Here is a 20,636-nt window from a genome sequence, read left to right as displayed (position 1 = left end):
TATTATTATTATCTTTTATTTATATAGCGCCAACAGTTTACGCAGCGCTTAATACAATACATAAATTCAAGGGATATGACAAGACAAGAATTGACAGACTAAGACAAACCGATACATTTGGTGGAGAGAGCCCTGCTCGCAAGCTTACAATCTAGAGGGAAAATGGGGTGATAAACAATATCCCATAAAGCCTGACCCTGCCTCATCTGAGATCATCAATCAGCGACATGATCGCCACGATCTCCCTTTGATGCAGAGTTTGGAGTAATTTCTACCTCCTACTCGCTTAATTTATTCATTTTCCGTACCCTGCTTGCAGTCTGGAGCTTTTGAGTTTCAATCTCTGCCGTTAATACTTCATCAGCTTGAGTGCGGCTCTAGAGGTGTCAACATTTACAGTGGGGACTTTTTGCTCCAAAAACATGGCATCCTATAAGTAAACCATTTTATTTATATTTTTTGTTGAATGCTGCAGACCCCGGCGCACCCAGCCTTTCTTTTAATCCCCTGCTTATTTTGAGGATTAAAGGTGCTGTTCCACCTGCGCTGCTGAATGTAATACATAATGAAGCCGCTTTCCTACACCATGTCCAATGTCAGGAATGATTCTTCTTATAAACAAATTTGTCCAATAACTTTCACCAGGAACACTTGTTGGGTGACAAAGCAAGTGCTGACAGGGTGTTACCGTGGAAACCGAAAAACCTTTACATTTTTTTGTGTGTAAACACTCACATGGATGAAGAAAAGGGCAGCTGTGATGAGACATCTTTGCGTAACAATGTAACGGAGCTCAATGCATTCTCTAAACAGAACGGCACCGTAAGTATAAATGTTTCAGATACTATACCGTTCGGAACCAGCGCGCCAGGTTACTTTTAAAGTCTTCCTGTCCATCTGGGATCAATGAAGATATTTTTTGTCCGTCGATTGTCGTTGCGTAGGAGCCCAGATCATCTTCCGGAAGGTAACTCTGATCTATATCCTACGGGATACACGGCAGCGTTACCAGGACAGAGCACAAGTTACGGGGAAGCTTTAATGTTCTTGCGTACTCGGTACTTACCTGTTGGTCGTAGATTGTGAGCTCCTCGTGCCTCCTTCCGTCTGCTATCCGAACGGTCAAGGAGGCGCCTGGTACCAGTTTAATCTAACGGGGAAGAAATATTTTAAATCAGGTGGGGAAGGTTATGTCCAAGTATCCCGTGTTTTGGGGGCAAACCTCTATAAGTTGGATTTGATGACAATGACATGGAAACCGTGCCCGTCTCCTGATTTATTTTTTCCTGGGAAGAAGACCTTGGGGTATTTTTAGTATATTATATATGCGGACGCTGAAACTTTATCCATCATCTTTTGCAGGTATGATGGTATATGGTCTTGTTCTGCTGGGGGGGGGAATAATTTCTCACCACTTGTTTCTGCTCCATATTCTTCAATGCCACGCGGCAATCTTCTGTACCCAGTGCTCGTAACGCTTCCTTGGGAGGGGGAATATGTGGAAAACACTTTTAGATGTTTTTCAAAAGGATTATCCAGAACATAACGTTTTTAATTGAGTTATTACAGGAAAAAAAACCTTAATTCTAATAGTATACTCCTTGCGCTTATGTTTGTCTTTGTTTAATGTTATTTATCTGAAGAGTTGTTTGTTTTATCTAAAATAACAATGAAAAATAAATAAAAATAATAAATTGTTGAAAAGTAGTTTGTGTCAACCAAAACATACAGATATTCTAGAAGCCACAAAACAATCATATGAATGCGAACAGCTGCTGCCCCAACTACTGTATGTAATATATAATTCAGTAATTAGTTTAGCTAAATTAAAAGCTAAATGAATTGTTAAATTTGTCAAAAGGAAAGCTTTACTTACCGGACTCGGCGCTCCTTGGTAGAGGGGAAGCCGATAAGCCCCCGTGTTACAGTAATGTTTGTAAAATACTCGCAGGGCAGTCCATGCCTGAGTTCCCCGCGCTAGAACCGGTGAAGCTCCTTCTACCTGCTTAGTGGGTTCGGGGCCCGATCTCGTATTTTCTTTCTCTTTTTGCAGCAGAATCTCATGCAGTTGGAAAATGACCGTCAAATGCTCATTAAACATTCTCCACGTAAAGGTCTGAAATGGGGAAAAAACATTATATATATATAAAAATATTGTCTGAATATGTGAATATTGAGTATATGTTATATATATTATGATGTATGATGTATTACTTTATATATATATTATGATGCATTATTTAGTTTCCTATCTGTACGATGGATAAACTATTGTACCTTGAAGCCATCGTTCCACGCAGGACAGTTCTGATTGCTGTTTAGATCGATGTCCTCCACCGGGACGGGACGGTCGTACGTCACCCATGGATGTCCAAAGTAAAAGGCACCGGGAGGGTTAAGACAAACGTGACCCAAAGTAAAACCAGACCAGGGCAAATTCTGGGCTCTGTCTACTGAAACCTGCGCATCAAATATAGAAAAAGGAATTGTACGGCATTCAGCGATCCAGGAATTAAGGGTAGTAGGAATTAACGCTGAATACCCCATAACAAGCTGACTGTTAAGGAAGAAGGAGCAGATAAAGGTTCTAGTGCTGTTTTAATCATAATACCAACAATCAAATACAATTAAGCTTTGAAGCCAGATGCAAACTGTTCCTAACTTACTGAAAATCCATCTTCTTTACAAAAGTTTACTGCTGACTTCATCAGTAACTTTCTGATCGATATCTTATTTGCTAAAAACCAGATCGGTCTGGGGTGAAATAATTTGCTGGTAATTAAAAGAAGAATTACTATTCCTATGATGGGTGCTGATGGACAATGAGTATGCATCAAAGTGGTTTCGGGGGAGCCTGTGTGCTCTATGGGCTTTCGTTTGCCGCCTTCCCATGCTTGATATTCCTTTTAACCTGGACCCTAATAGTATGCCCTACAGAAACGATGACACACATTATAGTGAATATAAAGACGATATGGATATTATAGCGGAGATAAGGCCATGATTCCCCCCTCACCCTCACTCCAGACATCAGGCGATAACGGGAGACACAACAGAGCATGAATGGAGGTGGCATCTGATCTTTCTTCTGAGCAAATATCTTCTGAGCCCATTGAGAGAGCTCTCTGTTTGACATCAATCCACCGCGGGAGCTTCCAGTGAGTAGAAGGATCACGTCTTCCACCATAACCGCCGACCTGCACAGATAAAGGTCACTGCATGATAAAGGGCCATTGGAACCCAGGAGTGATGGGAGTGATAAAGGGCCATTGGAACCGAGGAGTGATGGGAGTGATAAAGGGCCATTGGAACACAGGAGTGATGGGAGTGATAAACGGCCTCTGTACGCCTAAGAAGACATTCCATTAAAAATCAGCCGTTTAATTGGCTCCTCTTCCATCGTGAACGAAGCTGTCCCGCATGGTGATATTTGTTCATGTAGTCTACCTGTTTATCATTGATCGGTAGAGTTCGATTTCTCCTTTGGTGGGCTGAGCAGAGTCCGAGAAATAAACCCTGTGAGAGTATTCTGGACGGGGTATCGTATGCGTAATATTTTCACCCTTCTGTGCAGGTTGTCGGTTATTCCCGTCGGACGCCCTCATCACGCGTACCAGTAACGTGGCACATGGCACAATCCTACAGAAACACGGTTTGTGAATAAATATTCATACGGAGAGATCCAACTCACGATGCTCAGCTTGCATGTAATATCAGATAACTGTTATATGTATACGGTAACAATTGTTTCAATGAGGTTACGTTTAATATCTTGGGGTTACCAGTAAAGAACCAGAATACCAGCGAACCAGAGTCTTACCGTCCAGAGGATGCCAAGGATGCCGCTGAGAAGGGCCGGTCGGTAGGCGGGGGTTTTCGGTAAACGCGGATTTGGTGAGCGCCTTTATTTAACAAGATCTGGAATGCAGAATTAATTATTGAGTGAAGACTTCTTACTTCTTAGTTTGCAGCTAATGCGTTTCATTGATATGTCGATGTTGGCTCAAGTCAGGCTCAAGCCCAATATGTGACCCGGTCCAGCTTATCACGTAAGTGAGTGCGGGTGGAGGAGAAGCTCCTGTATCTCAATCTCCTGCTCTCGTTTTTTGGTCCTCGTCAGCATCCCTATGGTTGGGTCGTGGATGAGTCTACTTTGGCTCATGCGTGGCGCAGAGCTCCACGGGCCACCTCGCCTTCACAGATGAAGCACACGGTCAACACTCCATGCAAGTGCCCTTATACCCCAAATACAGAGACCTACCTTAACCTCTTCTGAGTTTGACGTGGGTGCTTTTTGGGATCCAGACTCCACAAAGAGATCGAGAGCTGCCCATCCAATCAGAGACAGTCCTTTAGTAAACCTATCGATAGTATAAACCTAAAACAGATGATTTCGTGATTATAGGGGTCAACGGGGGCAACAATGTCTGGATAAGGGGGTAACTATCAAGGCAAAAGTCAGCCAACACTTCTGCTGGATGTGTGTGTCTTCCACACAAGGGTTCTTCATTAAAGATGATGTATGGTTAATACTACGTACAACTTGAATTGTGTCCATCAATAACACCCAACTTCCCCGACAAATGCCCTTGCCTTCACTTACCTTTAGTAACAGGGTGGCTGTAGGTGGTAAGTTCAGTGAGCGGATCTGGAGTAAGTAGTTATAGAAAGGGTGGAAGATGTCGCTGTCTAAGTCAGCATCACATGAGATGTCAGGTCCAAACCTTCAATAAAACGTAAATAAAAATCTCCTTTTTTTTTAAAATATCTCCTGAAAAATTGTGTTTTTTTGGCAATATCTGTGTCATATACGAGTCACACTTTTACCGGTTCCAATCTTGCCTAGCAATTTCCAATCGTTCTCTTCCACCGTTTTGTCTACAACTATGGTTAAAATATACAAAATAACAAAACTATGTATATAAATAAAATAGCACCGGCGATACATACGGCCTTCGAAAGACTACAGAGCAAGGAATGTTTGAGGGACTATGAATGACACCATCTCCATATAACAGACGCCAAAAAGAATCACTCGACCTTACTGCTCAAAGTTCTTATCAAATATCCTTCCGGTGACTTGAGTGACGGTGACCGCGTCAGGCAGGAATCGAGCTCCGTCGATGTAGAGGTCAATGGCGTCCTTAGAAGAGTATGGCTCGGAAACCGGCACGGCCCGGGAGAGAGGGATGTACGCTGCCTAGGGGTAAGGAGAAGGTAAGGATGGCAATAAACAATATATAACATTCAAATAAAGCTGAACAGATTTAAGTTTTAGGTAAGAGGCCATTTGCCGTTTATCATGGATATTTTGACACTGTTGGTTAGCATAAAGGGTTAACTTGTCGTCAGGATCTACTCCAAGGAAGCACTCACCTCTGGAGCCTCTTGGGTCTGTGTTTCGATTGTTGGAGACTCCGGAGGGAAAGGGAACTCTGGCCTTGATCCACCGAACACGCAAAGTCTTACCCTGGCACCGCCATATTGTTCGAACATCTTCCCGTAATGTTCCGGCAGCTGGAAAGAAACACGCTGATCTCTAACACATGGAAATAGCAACTGTGTATCTGGTTTGGAATCTGGTTTATCCAGGAAAATACATGAATAAAATAATACAAATATTATATCCTCCTTATATCCAGCGGCAACTTGTAATTTTGTCAATGGCCTACTAGAAGGACCAAATGCCCAAAGACCAAAAGTCCTTAGGACCACATGTCCAATGACCAATAATTATGGATTCGATGCAATTATTACATCCTTGTGGTTTAAGATTAAATGTAATCTGGATTAAAACCCGTAGCCTGAGGCTTTTATGGGTGGAACTTACAATGGCGGAGAGGTTTTGCACCGGTGGGGCAGGGCAGTGGTACAGGGCCAGGTCGTGTGTCCCCGCGTTCCATTCCAGAGTGTTGCTTTCAGGATCTGATGGACCTGGGGACGGTAACTTGGATTACATATAAAACAAGACATCCTTATTCCTCCTCTGACTTTATGTATAAATATTTATATATAATATCTCACGATATTTTAACCGGCCAAAGAAGGACACTTTTGTTTTAGAAGCAAGGGCTGGTGGAGAGGCTTTATGTAACTTCTTACATAGTCTTCATAGATGAAGAAAGAATGATCTAGCTGGTCCTAAAACTGATATCTAAGATATAATTTTTGGTCCAGAGTCTAGAGCCAACGTCTGAAAGTGGTGATCCCACCTGGCAGCGGTTACGAAAGCCCTTGGCTTAAGGTGGCCATCTTTATCAAAGACGTCTGGTCCTCCTGGTGGGTCGCAGACCTCTTACCTGTTCTGGCCTTAGAAGAAGCCGGCTTTGTGAGCCTCAGTACAGTCCATGCGGCTGCCCATTCCTCGCTGGCCAGTAAAGGCTCCAGATTCCTCCGGTGGTGCCAAGGAGACGACGCGGTGCTTCCCCCAGGCCAGTGATAGAAACGTACTATGAGAATCATGTCTTCTCTAGGGTTGACGTCCTTGAAGGTCACCTGAAGGTCATGATCAGAAATGACCATAGAAATATACCCATTCATTTTAAAACAGAAAACTTTCTACTGAAATATGCAAATCTCAGTGGTTTTTTATGGCACTTGTTGAGTTTCCAAGTGGAAAACCCACACTTCATGTAAATCTATCCCATTGTATTGATTTTCGTGCCCTTATCACGGGAAGAATCTTGACCACCTTTCCATAATGCCCACCCGTTTCAGCACTTACCTTCATAGGCCGCATTATGTTTTTTACAGGTTTGACTCACAATGTGGCACCAGAACAACCCATCTGAAGAAGAGACCTCTGAGGTCCTGAAATCTTTATCTTTTTCTCTTTTGACTCAAGGAAAGGTATCAGCTCTAAAGACTGTTTTCCATATTATTTTGTCTTACCAATGCGTCAAACCAGCTATTGGTTCTTATTTAAGTTATTTATTAACTTAAGTTGTTAAAATATCGCCATACCTCTTGTTCCCCGAATATAAAATATCCGTGCTTGACACTGGAGCTCACAGCAGATAAAACGGCCATCATTCCGGTCCCCCTTGTGTGTATAACCTTTCGGGGAGTGGGAGAATAAGGAGTAGGTGGTAAATTCCATATCGGTGCTGCCATAACGTAACAAATGTATAATGTACACAGATGTCGGGCGATGGATGTATCATCTATATATTCTAGAACATTCCGTGGAGCCATGAGTGTCCTCTCCACCGCTAAAAGTATCATTTACGGACCCTGGTGCTAAAACCAACATACTTGGCCAGTTTCCAGGTGATATCCGGTGAGCCTTAGGGTTCCATCGCCAAGAGGTGCGTCGTTTACCCTATCTATAATAAAGCCCACCGTGTCCTCGGCGTCCTGTGCTCCTCGCGCTGCGGTCTTGTGATGTCTGAAAGACACAGAAAAACCCACCAGATGTTTCCACGGATTCAACACGTAACATAGTACTGAATAAAAAACATATGAGCTCCACAGGCAAAGCTCAAGATGCTTTTGTAAGTTTAATTTCTTTAGCACACTAACCAACTGTCCTGATTTTGGCAGGACTGTCCAGGTTTGGGACCGAATTCCCGCAATGCTCCCCTATTTTGTAGGGGCTCAGAATGTTTGCTGGGTATGAGGGTATCGCAGGGTTCTACAGCCCTAAAAGCCACAATAATGTGTCCAACCACACGACCATTAGAAATGGTGGCAGCTATGTGAATATGCTCAGCATCATCGGCCAGAGGCGGATTGCGCGACACTGGTGCGCAAAAGGTTAATAGTCGGGCACATTACTGGTGATTTCTATCACCTGTTTTTATTGTAGGTCCCGTAAAAAATTTAACGCCCCCCCACCCCAGCCTCCTCCCCTCCCAATGAGAGACTTAGTCTGTTATTTGGTTGAAAAACTTTGTTTTATTGGAAGATTTGATCGATTGCGATATTTGGGAAATTAACAGTGGTTGGAAGAGCGCAAGCATGAAAACACATTCATTTACTGGAACTAGTTAATATGCAGAATGGCAACTAACAGGGCATTATTACCTAAACAGTATTTCATTCACTGGCCACCTATGTCTTGTTTGCCAATGTAATGGCCTGAAGCTCAGCCTAAAGTGCCAAGAAGATCCGGCTAGATCCCTAATGATGACATCACAAAACGGGGGACAAGAACGGATCATTCCTGCCGTCCGTGTAATAATACCCCAAGAGCTGCCCCTCTAAACCTGATGCTCCCCCTATCTTGCAAGGTTCCTCTAGTCTAAAGCCTATGTAAGAATGGAACTGACACAAAAAATTAGACTTCTCTATTCTCTAGATTGTGCTGAAACCGCCCGGAAATATCTTTTTAGTGGGCCCGTTTCTGTAATCAGCGCTCCGTCGCGGGGCAGCGGAGGTAGGACAGCTCCCTCTCACCTCTGGCTGGTTTTCTGCTGGTTAGGAAGCTCCTGGACTGGGGGTGGATCGACATAGTCAGTATAAGGGGAAAGAGATACGTTAAACGCGTGGGGGGGATGGTGGAACACTGGCCGGTGAGTCGGGTCCTCTGTTACAGTAGCATTCGGACCGGCCATCTGCAAGAAGACGGAGAGAGAGTTAAATCCAGACAATTACATCCAATTACAACCACTTAATATGATGAAAAGAGGCTTTTTAAACTCAATTCTGGGGCAAAGATTTAACGCGGAGCTGTCACCATGAATGCCAACGAAACGTTCGTCCGGATTTTTCGACAAATAGCTCTTTGCACCTGAATTGGGCATTATTATTTATTCCGTGCACCTTGTGCTCCCTTTTTATTGGTGGATGACCTGATCTAGGTTATCCCTACTAAAATTGTTGAATGATTTACTAAAGCCTACACTGATCTCATGTCGACGGCCTCCACTGGGCCAACACCGGCAGACATTTATCCCACCTCGTGCTCCTGTACAGATAAGATGGTAGCCCTCTTCTTGAACAAGACTTATTCACTAAAGAAGAAATCCTTTGTGATATATACATACAACCTCAAGTCTTTAAATTGTAATTTTAACTCAATATGGAATTAGAATAATGAGCTGCTTATGGGAACCCCTCTACTAATTTATCCACCCGTTCTTCTCCCCCGGAGAGAAAGTCTGCCGATGCGGAGATGAATGCTGACGCTGAGATAAAATGTCTAAATATATGAGATATGAACATTAATCAAGGACCCCATCCAAGTACGGGCAGCACAGAAATATATATATGCGTCTTGAGAAACGCCATCATTCCGATCGGTCCAATAAGTTTAAATGTGATCCAGAAGCACAATAACAATGTTCATATACAGCCGTACTTTACCGAAAGTGTTTTCAGTGTTTTTTGATGGAAAAAAACAAACAATTCAACAACCAGAGCTATACAAAACAGCAAATTAAGATTCTAGGATTGATCTATACACTATAGGGACAGAAGTATTGGGACACCTGACCATTACACCTTTCTTGATAACTGATCCATTGCATGACATTCATCAGTGTCACGTGACTGTTACTCACCAATGGTGGATACTGATAAAGTGAGGCATTCCTCGGATCAATCTCTGCCAGCGATTGGATTTCGGCATCTCTGGCATTCATGACACGTAGAAAAAGTTCTGCTTTTCCAACCTGTGAAGATATTACTCGGTCACGTTCGGAGCCACCAGCAGTCCTCGGGTTCGGGTTTCTCATTAGGTGGGACCGGTAATTAGTCTTTACACATTACCTGTGGGACGGTGTTCAGCTGTCCCGTGCTCAGTCCCGGCCTCAGCGGTAGGGCTCTCACCGGCAGCTTCCATCGACCACTCAGAACCTGGTTGTGCTGGTCAAACAAGTCCAACTTCGTCCAGCCGCGAGAGGACATGTGAGGGACCTCTTGCCCATAGGCGTTGAATCCTCCTGATGCTTGTAGCTCGACAACTAAAGCAATGGAAGATCCAGGCCTTACCCTAAATGTAAAGATAACATGACCATTGAGAAAAGACTGGTTCACGGCAAGTGTTTACATTATTTGGTTAGTAGGTGTGTGCAGCAATCTTCAAATTTATGAATTTATCATAATTTTATCAGAATTAAATAAGGACAAGAAGATATGGAGAAAAATGGAGTCAAGAGGTTCAATATATCTCAGTCTCATCATCACTGAGTAAGAATACGTCTTTCTATTTGACCATTCTTGATAAAGAAGAACAAGGGATAGGATAAAATTATATATTTTCTACTTAAAGGAACTAGTGCCCCAATTTTTTTGGTTACTCAAGTTAGAAAACAGGACTTTTGCATCATTTTCCTCCTCCCATAGCTGCCGCTACTGAAACAAAACATATTAATTATTATTGTTATTATCATTATTATTATCATATTATTATCATCATATATGAACTTATTGTACATGCTCAGTAGCACATGAAACAACAGCCAATCACATGTATGCCACCAAACCTTTTGTGCTCATATAGCATACATGTGATTGGCTGGTTGATTTCACCTCCCATTGACTAGACTTGTAGTTCTACTGAGCATGTGCAAGGGGCATACTGGGGTATGCTCCCTGCTTTCAGTGGAGGCAGCTGGAGGACGGGATAAATGAGAATGAAGTCTGATTTTCTAACTCCAATAACTAAAAGATGGCTGCACCGATTTCCACGCGGTAAAATGCACAGGAGCAATGCTCCTTTAATACACAAAGCTATCCAATACATGATTTCTAAGGTGAAAAAAGCGTGTTAGGTTACATTGGTATCATGTGTTTTCAGTATAACAGATCTGGAGGCACCTGGGTATTGGCTGCTTGGCCGATAACAGCGCGGTGTTTCCCCTTGAGGTATTAGCAAGGTACTGAGGATGCTGCCACATCTCACAAAGCGCGTCGGGGAGGGAAGCGGTCTGCCCCATCCTGTGGCCATTGCTGTACAGTCCCGAGAGCAGCCGTACCTTCTGAAACGTCGGTTCCAAACCCAGCAGAAAGTCATAAAATATCACAAATCCAGCCCTGCGGATAATAACGAGAGCAGAAACGTGATTGGTCGATACCCAGGGCAGAGATCCTGACGAAGCATCCCTTCCGCTAACACATTTCTACAGCCGCCAATGACGGTTCACGGTTGGGTGACCCTACACATTGTTTATATTTAGTATCATTAAAGGAAATCATTGTCCAAAGTGTCTATTATCGGAAAAGGGGAATTAAACGGAGATAAGATTCTAGAAAAAAGACTAGAACCTTTTATTTTAAGAGACAATGGGAGTTATCTATCACTATAGCAACCGCTTCCATTCCATCGGCTACTATGGTGATATAATCAGTATTTGTTGTTATCAAGATTGAATGGACAATAAAGCTTGGGGAGATCAGAGACAAAAGTGTGCCCAGTGCAAAGAAGAGATAGAGAAGGACCTTCTGGAAGATAGGTCAGGTCCCGGGGGCATAGCCCTGGGTCAGGTTTAGGCCACTGCCCCCCCCCCCCCCAAATTAAGGGGCATTGGGCTACCTACGGCCACTATAAATTCTAATACTTACACTGGATCATATGGCGCTGGTCCCAGAGCATCTAGGGGCTCCAGTATGTGTCTGTTTGTTGATGGACTGGGAGGACGCATCGAACCCTACAACATATACACATGGCAGAGTGAAACCTATTCATTGTTTTATTAGGAAAGGCATTTAGCAAAATAAAATGGCATTTAACGTATAATAAATGTCTTGTTTCTATGCACATTATTGGGGGTTTTAGGGCGGTAGAGCCCTGCGATACCCTCATACCCAGCAAACATTCTGAGCTCTTAGAAAACAGGGGCATCAGTGGAGGAACGAGGGTCTTTGAAGGAGATTGTCCCCCTTATAGAGGGGCAATTGGGAGGTACGCATATATCAACTCACCAGCTCCCCCATTGCAATGGCGGGTTCTGGTTTCCCTGGGAATTGCCTCGTAGCGTGCAAGGGTGGTGGGACCACAGGGGGAGGTAAGAAGGGTGGGGGTCCGTGACTGACTCGAGGAGGCATTCTGCTCACATCCCGTCTGAGCATCTCCATGTCAGCCTGGAGCTGAGCCATTTGCTGGAGATGTTCCCTCTGCATTTCAAACATCTCGGACTCTCCTGTAAAGACAGACCAGCGAAGACTACGTCAGAGGTGGCGGCAAAACGCGTAGGAAACCTGCCTGCTCTGGATCGTTATCCCGGTTAAAAAAAACAATACATAATAATAATAAAGAACTTTAACTCATGATGCTGCTGAGAAAGCCCTGGGCAAGCTGACGCTAAACATCTAGGAGGTCCATGTTGGCCATCAGCTGGAGACATGCGTTCATTCATGGAGGAGCTTTTATTATAACGTAATGCGTTAATTAAATAAAAAATTATACCAATGTATTTTTAATCAGTGTTATTTGGTTTAAAAGTAAGGAGCTTCTTTATTTAGTTCAGAGAAACTAAGATCAATGGCATTAAGGAGAAAAAGTTTATTAATTAGTTGTCCATTCTGAGGTTCTGTCCCTTCTCCTTACCACCCGCTAAAAAGGCTGCCTGACCCAAATTCACAAAAGTATAATGAGGTTAATAAAAAATCAATCAAATCTCAAGAGCAAGATTTTTATTCTATATAAAAATAATAATAATAATAATAATAATGAAATGGCTGCAGATATGATGGCTGATGCTGCTTACATTAATTTATGATCATCGTTACATTCATAAATTTTAATATTAAAATTGTAAAATGTGAAATAAAAAAAACCCAACAGATCAGCTTTAAAGGTGAATTTTCAATGCTGACACATAAACGAGTTCAACAAGTTTTAAGAAATAACTTATTTAATAAGCAAATAAAAAAAAACAAAATATGTCCATAAGCCATTGTTTTGATTAGAAAATACTAAAAAAAACAAACATTGAGATTATTTATTGGTGATTTTTTTTATTTGGTGGGTAAAATATTTGGTAATGTGAGCAGTCAAGTCTAGTTATGAGCATTAAATGTTCTTCTTATATAGGAGGTTGTGAGGGGTGGGAGATGAGATGTATTGGGATCTTGTCACATCTTCCACCTGCTGGGGTCCATTAAAAGGGAGGCAGACGAAGCAAGCCTGCAATAAGATAAGGACATTTTATTTGGAATTTATTCACCTAAATTTATCTTTGCTACAGATTTAAGGGCACAAAATGATATTTGGGTAATCTGATTAATGAACCCATGCAGAGTTTATGTGGAGCGAGAATTAATTAAATGTCCTTAGCTTGCTTCTCTTCATTGGGGAACAACAAGATCCATTAGAAGTTTAAAAGGTATTGGCTCAATTTAAGAAGGGTGTTTCTTTATATATTTAGGTCAAACATAAGCCATAACGTGCTATATACCCCAGATGACCTCTTAGAAGCCATCTTGGGTCTTGTAGGGGTCCAACCATTATACCGTCAGTTGGCATGGGAGGTCAATGGATCTCCGCAAACTGACTTGCCACCATTAGGTCCGTATGTTATGATGCACCTACCATGAAACATTGGATACACATCACCTTATATGTTGCTTTTTGTTTATTTACAGTCTATCGTGTGTGACACCTACCCTTCTCTGTCTTTTTCTTGTTCCTGTGTAGTTTTAAGTTAAAGATTTCTTCTTCCAGGCGCTGATTCTCCAGTTCTACCGCCATCAGCTCAACGTCTAGTACCCGAGAAGAGCCTTCATGCCCTGTAACCATAAAGCCTGTCATTGAGCGTTGTGTAGATAACCTCCCAGGCTGGTAAATTAGGAATATTTAAGAGTATTATAGAGTTGCTGGATGATAAAAATGATCTTTAAATCAGTAGGAGAACTATCATCAGAAGAGCCCATGGTGTCCTATATTGGTCCATTGCCTGGAATTTCCTGCCAACAACAAACCCCTTTTTATTAAGAATATTTATGTCTCTTGAATGCCTAGCGGTGTCTATGATGTAAAGTTAGCAATGGACAGTTGGCCCCTGTATCTGCCCCTTTAAAAGCCACTAAAGGCAGGTAACAACACAGTTAGGAGGGTGTAGATCTCTTACACTCTCTCTCCCTGCATGCTGAAAATGTAGAAAAGTAACATCACAACCATGCTGGATCAGTCTGGACAGAGATACAGGTAAGCTGTTTGGGGGCTAAGATGGCACAGACAAGCTGTTTGGGGACAGACTTGGCCTTGTGGGACATGTCACTTGGTGAATTCGGTGGAGGGCCCTTTGGTATCTAGTTAGGCTCCTGGTTGTCCATATATCCGCTCATTTGCTTATTTCTCAGTAAACGTGGCACCTCTCATACTTTTCTTTTTCTTCTCTTTCCGTTCCTGCTTGTGAGCCATCTCTTCAAATGCCATTGCCTCTGCTTGTAGGTCCCGCATTTGAGCCAAGACGGCTGGATCGCTTCCACCGCTCTGGACGTATGCCAACTGAAGGGCACTGGGGAGGAATCGATGTGTTACGCCTGAACTTTGCATCCGTTCCATGTTTTTATTTATTTATTTATTTGTTGTAGTAAATAAAAAAAATAAAATAACAGAAAAATAAGACCCAAAAGAATAAAAATGGAAGAACAGCTCATTCTTTCACCACTAGTTTCATGGTCTAGATTGTAGTTTTGCATGGAGCATGGATCTTCTTGGCCCCTTATAGGCATAATTTATTAATGAGCCCTGAGACCCTTTAAATATTAACCCCTCAATGGCACATCCTGCAGATTCTATATAATGACTCTGATACATGTCTTAACGGAAACCTTGACCTGCCATTATGTAAAGATACACTTGACTGAGTCACCTGCATTCAGACAGGGATAACAACCACGAGTTGCCCCTTTACCCCGAGAGTTCCCAGGTGTGCTCATAGGCAATCGGTGTAACTATCACACCATGTGACGAAGCGCCATTAAAGCCCACAATCAAATCTGTACCTGATTTCAGAGGAAAGGGGGCTGCCGTGGGAGGGGAAGGTTATAAAGTGCAGAGGGGGCTTCTCCTTCTTGGCTGTGGGGCTCGCTGTCCTTTCCTGGTTGGATCTTTCCGATTTGGTTCTGTATTGAGAAAAAAGTTCATATTATTATACCTGGGAACTTGCAGGACGCGGCCTGGACTGCCCGCCGATGTGCGGGGAAACACCCCCATTTAGAGGGGAAATGGGCAGGGAGTGGGGCGTGTCACGGAGAATTCCCAGGTATGTGTATTTTCTATTATAATAAACACTCAGGCTTTTTTTTTTAACCAAATACTGAATTATATCTCTCGGAATCATTTCAGCCCCAGGCCAATGAAATTTATAGACACTGTCCCGTAGGGGAAGCCGCGACCAGCCATACCTGCTTTCAGACTGGATGAGTCCAACCTGGTTCCGTAAATCATCCAAGGCCAGCTGGTTCTTCTCCTCCTGGGCTTGCAATTCCAGCAGCATCTGCTCGATGTGGCTGGTAGAGGATCCGGCGTTGGCCACTTCTGAAAGACGCTGCCGGATTTCTGATAACAAAGCCATAAAAAGAAATATTATATGGGAGAACGAGCGTGTGGCAAAAAAACTCAAGGCAACGACGTGATGTAATACTTCACGATGTAATAATTAAACACGAAAAATAGAATCTAAATCTCCTGCTTTAATATATAATTTTACCGTTCCTATTCATCAAATCTAAAAGCATTCATGCACAGGAGGAGGAGATTGTCTGCTTCTTTGTAAGTCAATAGTATGAACTCACATTGAACATGTGATGCAATTCTGAGCGCCGGGGCCTTAAAAGAGACATTATGGAACTAGTAAAGGTGGCAAGGAGGGCAGCAAAATTAATAAGAGTTAGCAAAAAAGTTTGATCGATATACGCTACTGTCACGGATCTGGCTAGTCCGACCGACTACCTCCCCTGTCTTGTGCTCCCTTAGCCTGGGACACCACACTTTCCCCGGTCCCCCAGTCACTCGCCGAGACTCAGTGTCGGGTAAAACCAAACGAAGACTGATTTATTTCTCACACACAGGACTGGATATATCCAGCAAAACACACATTTACATTAAACAAGATATTGGGACACAAACCGCCCCCTTAATCTGCCTCCCAGAGACAACAGGGGCAGTAACGGGATTAACAATAGGGGGGGGGACCGATTTATATAACATTAAACTGACAGAATGGCGGCCTCTCCCTGGTGGCAGATCCTGGCTGTCTGCCGGAGATAATCCCCTCAGCCAATGATGAGATGATACTGCTGGGGGTAGCCACAGAAGTCTTTACAAACCCAGGGCCCATAGTCAATAGGGAGGAGGCTGGCAGTCAGGCCTCTCCAGTGGTCCCAGTGATGGAGGCTTCCGTCACAGCTACAAAGACGGCGTCATAGAGAGGATATTATGTGCGGGGTCGACATAAAGAGCGCTCCGGTGACCGGTTCATTAACAGAAATGGGAAGAGCGAATATTTCATACACAACGAAAGAAGGGATTCTTTACAGTAAAGGTACAGAATCCACTGCTGAGAGAGGGGGTTCTATCAGAGACGTCGGACTTTACTGAGAGGGTGTTAGATAAGTGGAACAGCCTCCCAGTAGAAGAAGTATAGGCTAATCCAATGGGGTAATTTAAACACACATGGGATACGGCTCCTGAATCTAAGACGAGACCAACGACTGATTACGGTCTTAACAGCAGAAACCAGACGGGGGCCGACGTGGCCTGATCTTCCAGCAGATTCCAGTCTATGTAACGGTTGTTCCGTTCATGGGTTGCTGATGAATGAAGTGCGAGGAAGGACATTCTAACCTCGGGAGCTGCTGTTGGGTTTACTGAACATTTTGCACACAACTTGCCTTCTCTCTGAAGCTCCAGCGCCTGGTTTCGGGTCTGGAGGTCGGCGAGGTGGCGTTCATGAGCTTCTGCCATTTCCTGCATTCGCTCGCGGTACTCCCTGTCCCAGGGGCTGGCTTCCTCCTGGAGTTCAAATCGAAATGATTATGAATTACAAGAGATATGAAGTATCCGTCACAGCCTTATTCATCGACATTAAAGGTGCTGTTCCACCTGGAATGCAGCATTAGGAACACTCGTACCGCTGGAGTAACTTTATTAATGCATCTCTATCAACTACAGAGGGTGGTAGATAAGTGGAACAGCCTCCCGGCAGAAGTGGTAGAGCATTATACAGTGAGGGGATTTAAACACGCATGGGATAGACATACGGCTCCTGAATCTAAGATGAGACCAACGACTGATTAAGGTCTTTACAGCAGGAGAAATGGACAACCAGAGTCTGATCTGTCGTCAAGATTGGCATTTCTGCATTAATGTTATACCGCCGGGGCAGATAATGGACGTCGGGGGAGGGGGGGGGGGTTAGTGCTATTATCCTGTATCCCAAATGGATCTTTTCTGGAAAATAATTCTATGGTTACCTGAAACTGAATGGATCTCAGCGACGGGACGGTGACCTCCAGTGACTGCCGCAGCTTGTGGAACTAGAAAAAGACAAGCATGGTGAACGATCTCCCAGATTTACCATCAGCAGAGAAATCAAGACTTTACAACCACAATAAATACTATTTGAAAGATATGCTGAGCTTTTATGTTTAAACCTCTGTCAAAGAAATAAGTATAAGGAAAAAGTTAAATGCTGGTATAAGGGCGACTCGTCCAAGGCGCTATGTACTAAGTGGGTGACTGATCACACTGTTAACTACTTAGGTTCCATATATTAATAGGATGTTTCATGGGTTTTATGTTACTTTACATCTTCACCTTCAGCCGTATGTCTATCCCATAGATTTATCCCCTCACTTTATTAGCCTCTACCACTTCTGCTGGGAGGCTGTTCCACTTATCTAGCCCCTCTAGTTTTTAGATTATGATCTCTTGTTCTAACATTTCTCCTCCTTTGAAATAATCTTCCCTCCCGTACTCTGTTACTTTCTAACCCCTCTCCTTCCACCCGGACATATTGCGATCCCGTAGCCCTTCTTGATAATTTATATCCTGCGAACTTAGAATTTGCACCCAAACATCTCGCTCACAATAACTGTGCTGAACTCACCGAAGTCTGAGTTTTCAGGGCAGTCGTAAGTCCCCACTCACTCTCATTACCATATTTGTAGCTTGAAACCCAAATCTTACAAGAACGCCCCGCGCAAGAACGGCGGCCCGGTCTCATGTAAAGCATAACGCGGGGAGAATTCTCACTGGTTTAGCTATTATATATATATATATATATATATATATATATCGCCATCATATTCCATAGCGCTGTACAAAACGATACATATAGCATGGGCCAGCTCAGGTCTTATCGCAGATTGGGTCATTTTATCATAACGGGATAAACTTTAAGTTATCTAATAAACTCCCGTCTTAGGGAATAAACCCATCGTTGCAGTTTGTACGCTGTTTCATCCAGCGGGTCTCTATGGCTGACATGTCTGCACGTAGACGCGTATCTGCCCCGTCCCCGTATGCCGTGTATAATGTGGACGGATCCTGCCCCCGTAGCCGGAGTTTTGCCCCCTCTGCCGTCTCTCACCTCTTCAGTTAAGTGTTTCAGCGCCTTGCTGTCTGACGCGGCGTCCGGGCGTCCGTATCCATCCAGCAGATGCTGCTCCCGCTCGCTCAGCAGGCTCTCGGCGACTCTCAGGCGCGCAACGCTTTCCCTCGTCTAGATTTAAAAAAAAAAAAAAAAACGTTTAACCCCTTAAGGACAATGTGTTGTCCTTAAACCCATTAAAAACAATGCATTGTGAGCCCGTACACATAAGGGCTTTATCATGAAGGGGTTAAAGGAATGACACAAGTTTATGAGAACTGCAGAGCCAAAGAGCATCAGACGTTACAAAGCAATCAGTCCCATAAAGGGTTAAAAAAAAAGTGTTTGCTAGAGATCCAGGCAGATTCCCTGCTCTACATGTAAAGAGGTCGGGTTCAAGTGTTACAACAAGAGGGTCATAGATGGAATGTAAGGAAGTTGTACTTTACTAAGAGGGTGGTAGATACGTGGAACAGCCTCCCAGCCACAGTGGTATCATGGGATAGGCGTGCGGCTCCTGAATCTAAGACAAGGCAAACTCTATGTTTATGCGACCAAGATTCAGCCGGGACGAGTCGCGGGATGCTCTGTTTGTTACGTTTAACCACGTAAAGGCCATCTTATATTGCGGCGCGATGTACAAAGGCACGGAGAGGGGTTGGTTACTGAAGAGTTAAATTGCTCATCTCCTATTGGTTACTCAGTGGTCTCCCAGATCTGTATATAGAGGAGATGATTTGACCCGGAAGTGGTCGGTGGTTCGAGCGAGACCTCCGACTGGGATGTTTCCATCCATATACCTGTATTCATAGTGAATACAGAAACTCCCAGTATCCTAAGCCGGCCTGATCCTATAACAAGTGCTGGAATAGGTTGTAGAAAGAAAACTGATGGGAGGACAGAAGTGCCGGACGAGGCTTTCTCCTTACTCTGTAATCAGGGGTCTCTGTCATCCTGGGAAGCCCTCGGCCAGGCAGATCTCCGCCCCGGCCCCCAATACAGAACTTTTCCTTGTGTTTCTCCAGGAGGGCGTAGCTCCGGAACGCCATGTTACAGTAACGGCAGCGATGGCTCCCCAGATCCGCCATGACGATAGCCGAAGAAATACCTGGGTGTCCGGGGGGGGGGGGAATGAACAACACAATGACATTAATCATCAGAAAAAGATCCGATGCCAGCGTTAGAACTCAGGAAGCAACTTCTTGTTACCCCCTCACCAGACCCCAAATGCCTGTCCCATGTATGTTTAAACTCCCTCACTGTATGAACATCTACCACTTCTGCTGGGAGGCTGTTCCACTTATCTACCTCCCTCTCAGTAAAGTAAAACTCACTACATCTAAACCTCTGGGTTTTTTCCACTCTACTGCATGGAATCCGAAATGTGTTTCTTGTCTCCCCGCCCCCAACAATACCCACTTTACTAAAATATTGTTAGAACAAGGGGTCATTATTAAAAAAACAACAAAAGCGTCAGAAGCTTAGAAGGAATGGAAGGTTCTACTTTATTAAGCGGAAGATAGATAAGTGGAACCGCCACCCAGCAGAAGTGGTAGCGGGTAATACAGCGAGGGTATTTACACTTGCATGTTGTAGGCATACGGCTCCTGAATCTATGACGAGACCAACGACTGATTAATGTCTAATTCTATGTTTCTATGTTAAGTAGCTGGAAAAAAACCTAGCACACAATATCAATTCAATGTATCCCGGTCTGACCGGTGAAATCCCGTTATCACGTCGCAGAGACAGGACCAGTAATAATTCTCTCAGCGCAATTCAACACCTGATATTTTCGTAAAAAGCTGCCTAAAAAAGTACAGCGTTTCATAGAATTGCCATTTTTGGGAAATGTGTCATTGGTATAATAGACTGTCAGCTCAGAGGATCAGGTTGTCTGAACAAGTGTTAATGTTGTTAAATTGTCTCTGTTAAATAAGCTGGCGCTATACAAGTAAAGGTGCTGTGACTCATCCCTGGAGTCCCGTCCATCGATCTACAAATTAAATATTTAATTTTACTTTTTTTTCCCTTTTTTCTTATTTTAAACATAAAAACACTCTAGAATTCTCAGATCACCTGGGAAATCCACGGTAACACGCAGTAACACACACCTCCCAGTCCCGGTTCCTTACCAGCTCTCCTACTGTATGG

At 43.6% G+C, this 20,636-nt stretch overlaps 1 protein-coding gene across 1 annotated transcript; it reads right to left on the bottom strand.

Annotated features, from left to right (window-relative positions):
* Positions 1-278: 278 nt before the first annotated feature.
* Positions 279-19,570, bottom strand: LOC149282124 (uncharacterized). Its single transcript, XM_089498573.1, has 29 exons — positions 19,412-19,570; positions 18,483-18,614; positions 17,365-17,427; positions 16,783-16,903; positions 15,295-15,448; positions 14,893-15,012; positions 14,266-14,402; positions 13,549-13,671; positions 11,866-12,083; positions 11,506-11,591; positions 10,762-10,977; positions 9,712-9,934; positions 9,504-9,614; positions 8,398-8,555; positions 7,255-7,387; positions 6,964-7,056; positions 6,300-6,495; positions 5,831-5,934; positions 5,377-5,517; positions 5,046-5,200; positions 4,604-4,724; positions 4,262-4,378; positions 3,821-3,918; positions 3,017-3,197; positions 2,278-2,460; positions 1,413-1,481; positions 1,067-1,150; positions 851-985; positions 279-377 (listed from the first exon to the last, which is right to left on the bottom strand). The coding sequence occupies exons 1-29, from the start codon at positions 19,568-19,570 to the stop codon at positions 279-281; spliced, it is 3,930 nt and encodes a 1,309-aa protein (XP_089354699.1).
* Positions 19,571-20,636: the final 1,066 nt, after the last annotated feature.

Source organism: Sceloporus occidentalis, unplaced genomic scaffold, assembly GCF_023333645.1.
Source record: "Sceloporus occidentalis isolate IW3139 unplaced genomic scaffold, rSceOcc1.0.p SCAF_122, whole genome shotgun sequence".
In the NCBI taxonomy this organism is placed as follows: domain Eukaryota; kingdom Metazoa; phylum Chordata; class Lepidosauria; order Squamata; family Phrynosomatidae; genus Sceloporus; species Sceloporus occidentalis.
The sequence above is the reverse complement of the archived record's forward strand: the minus strand, read 5'-3'. Positions and strand labels throughout refer to the sequence as shown.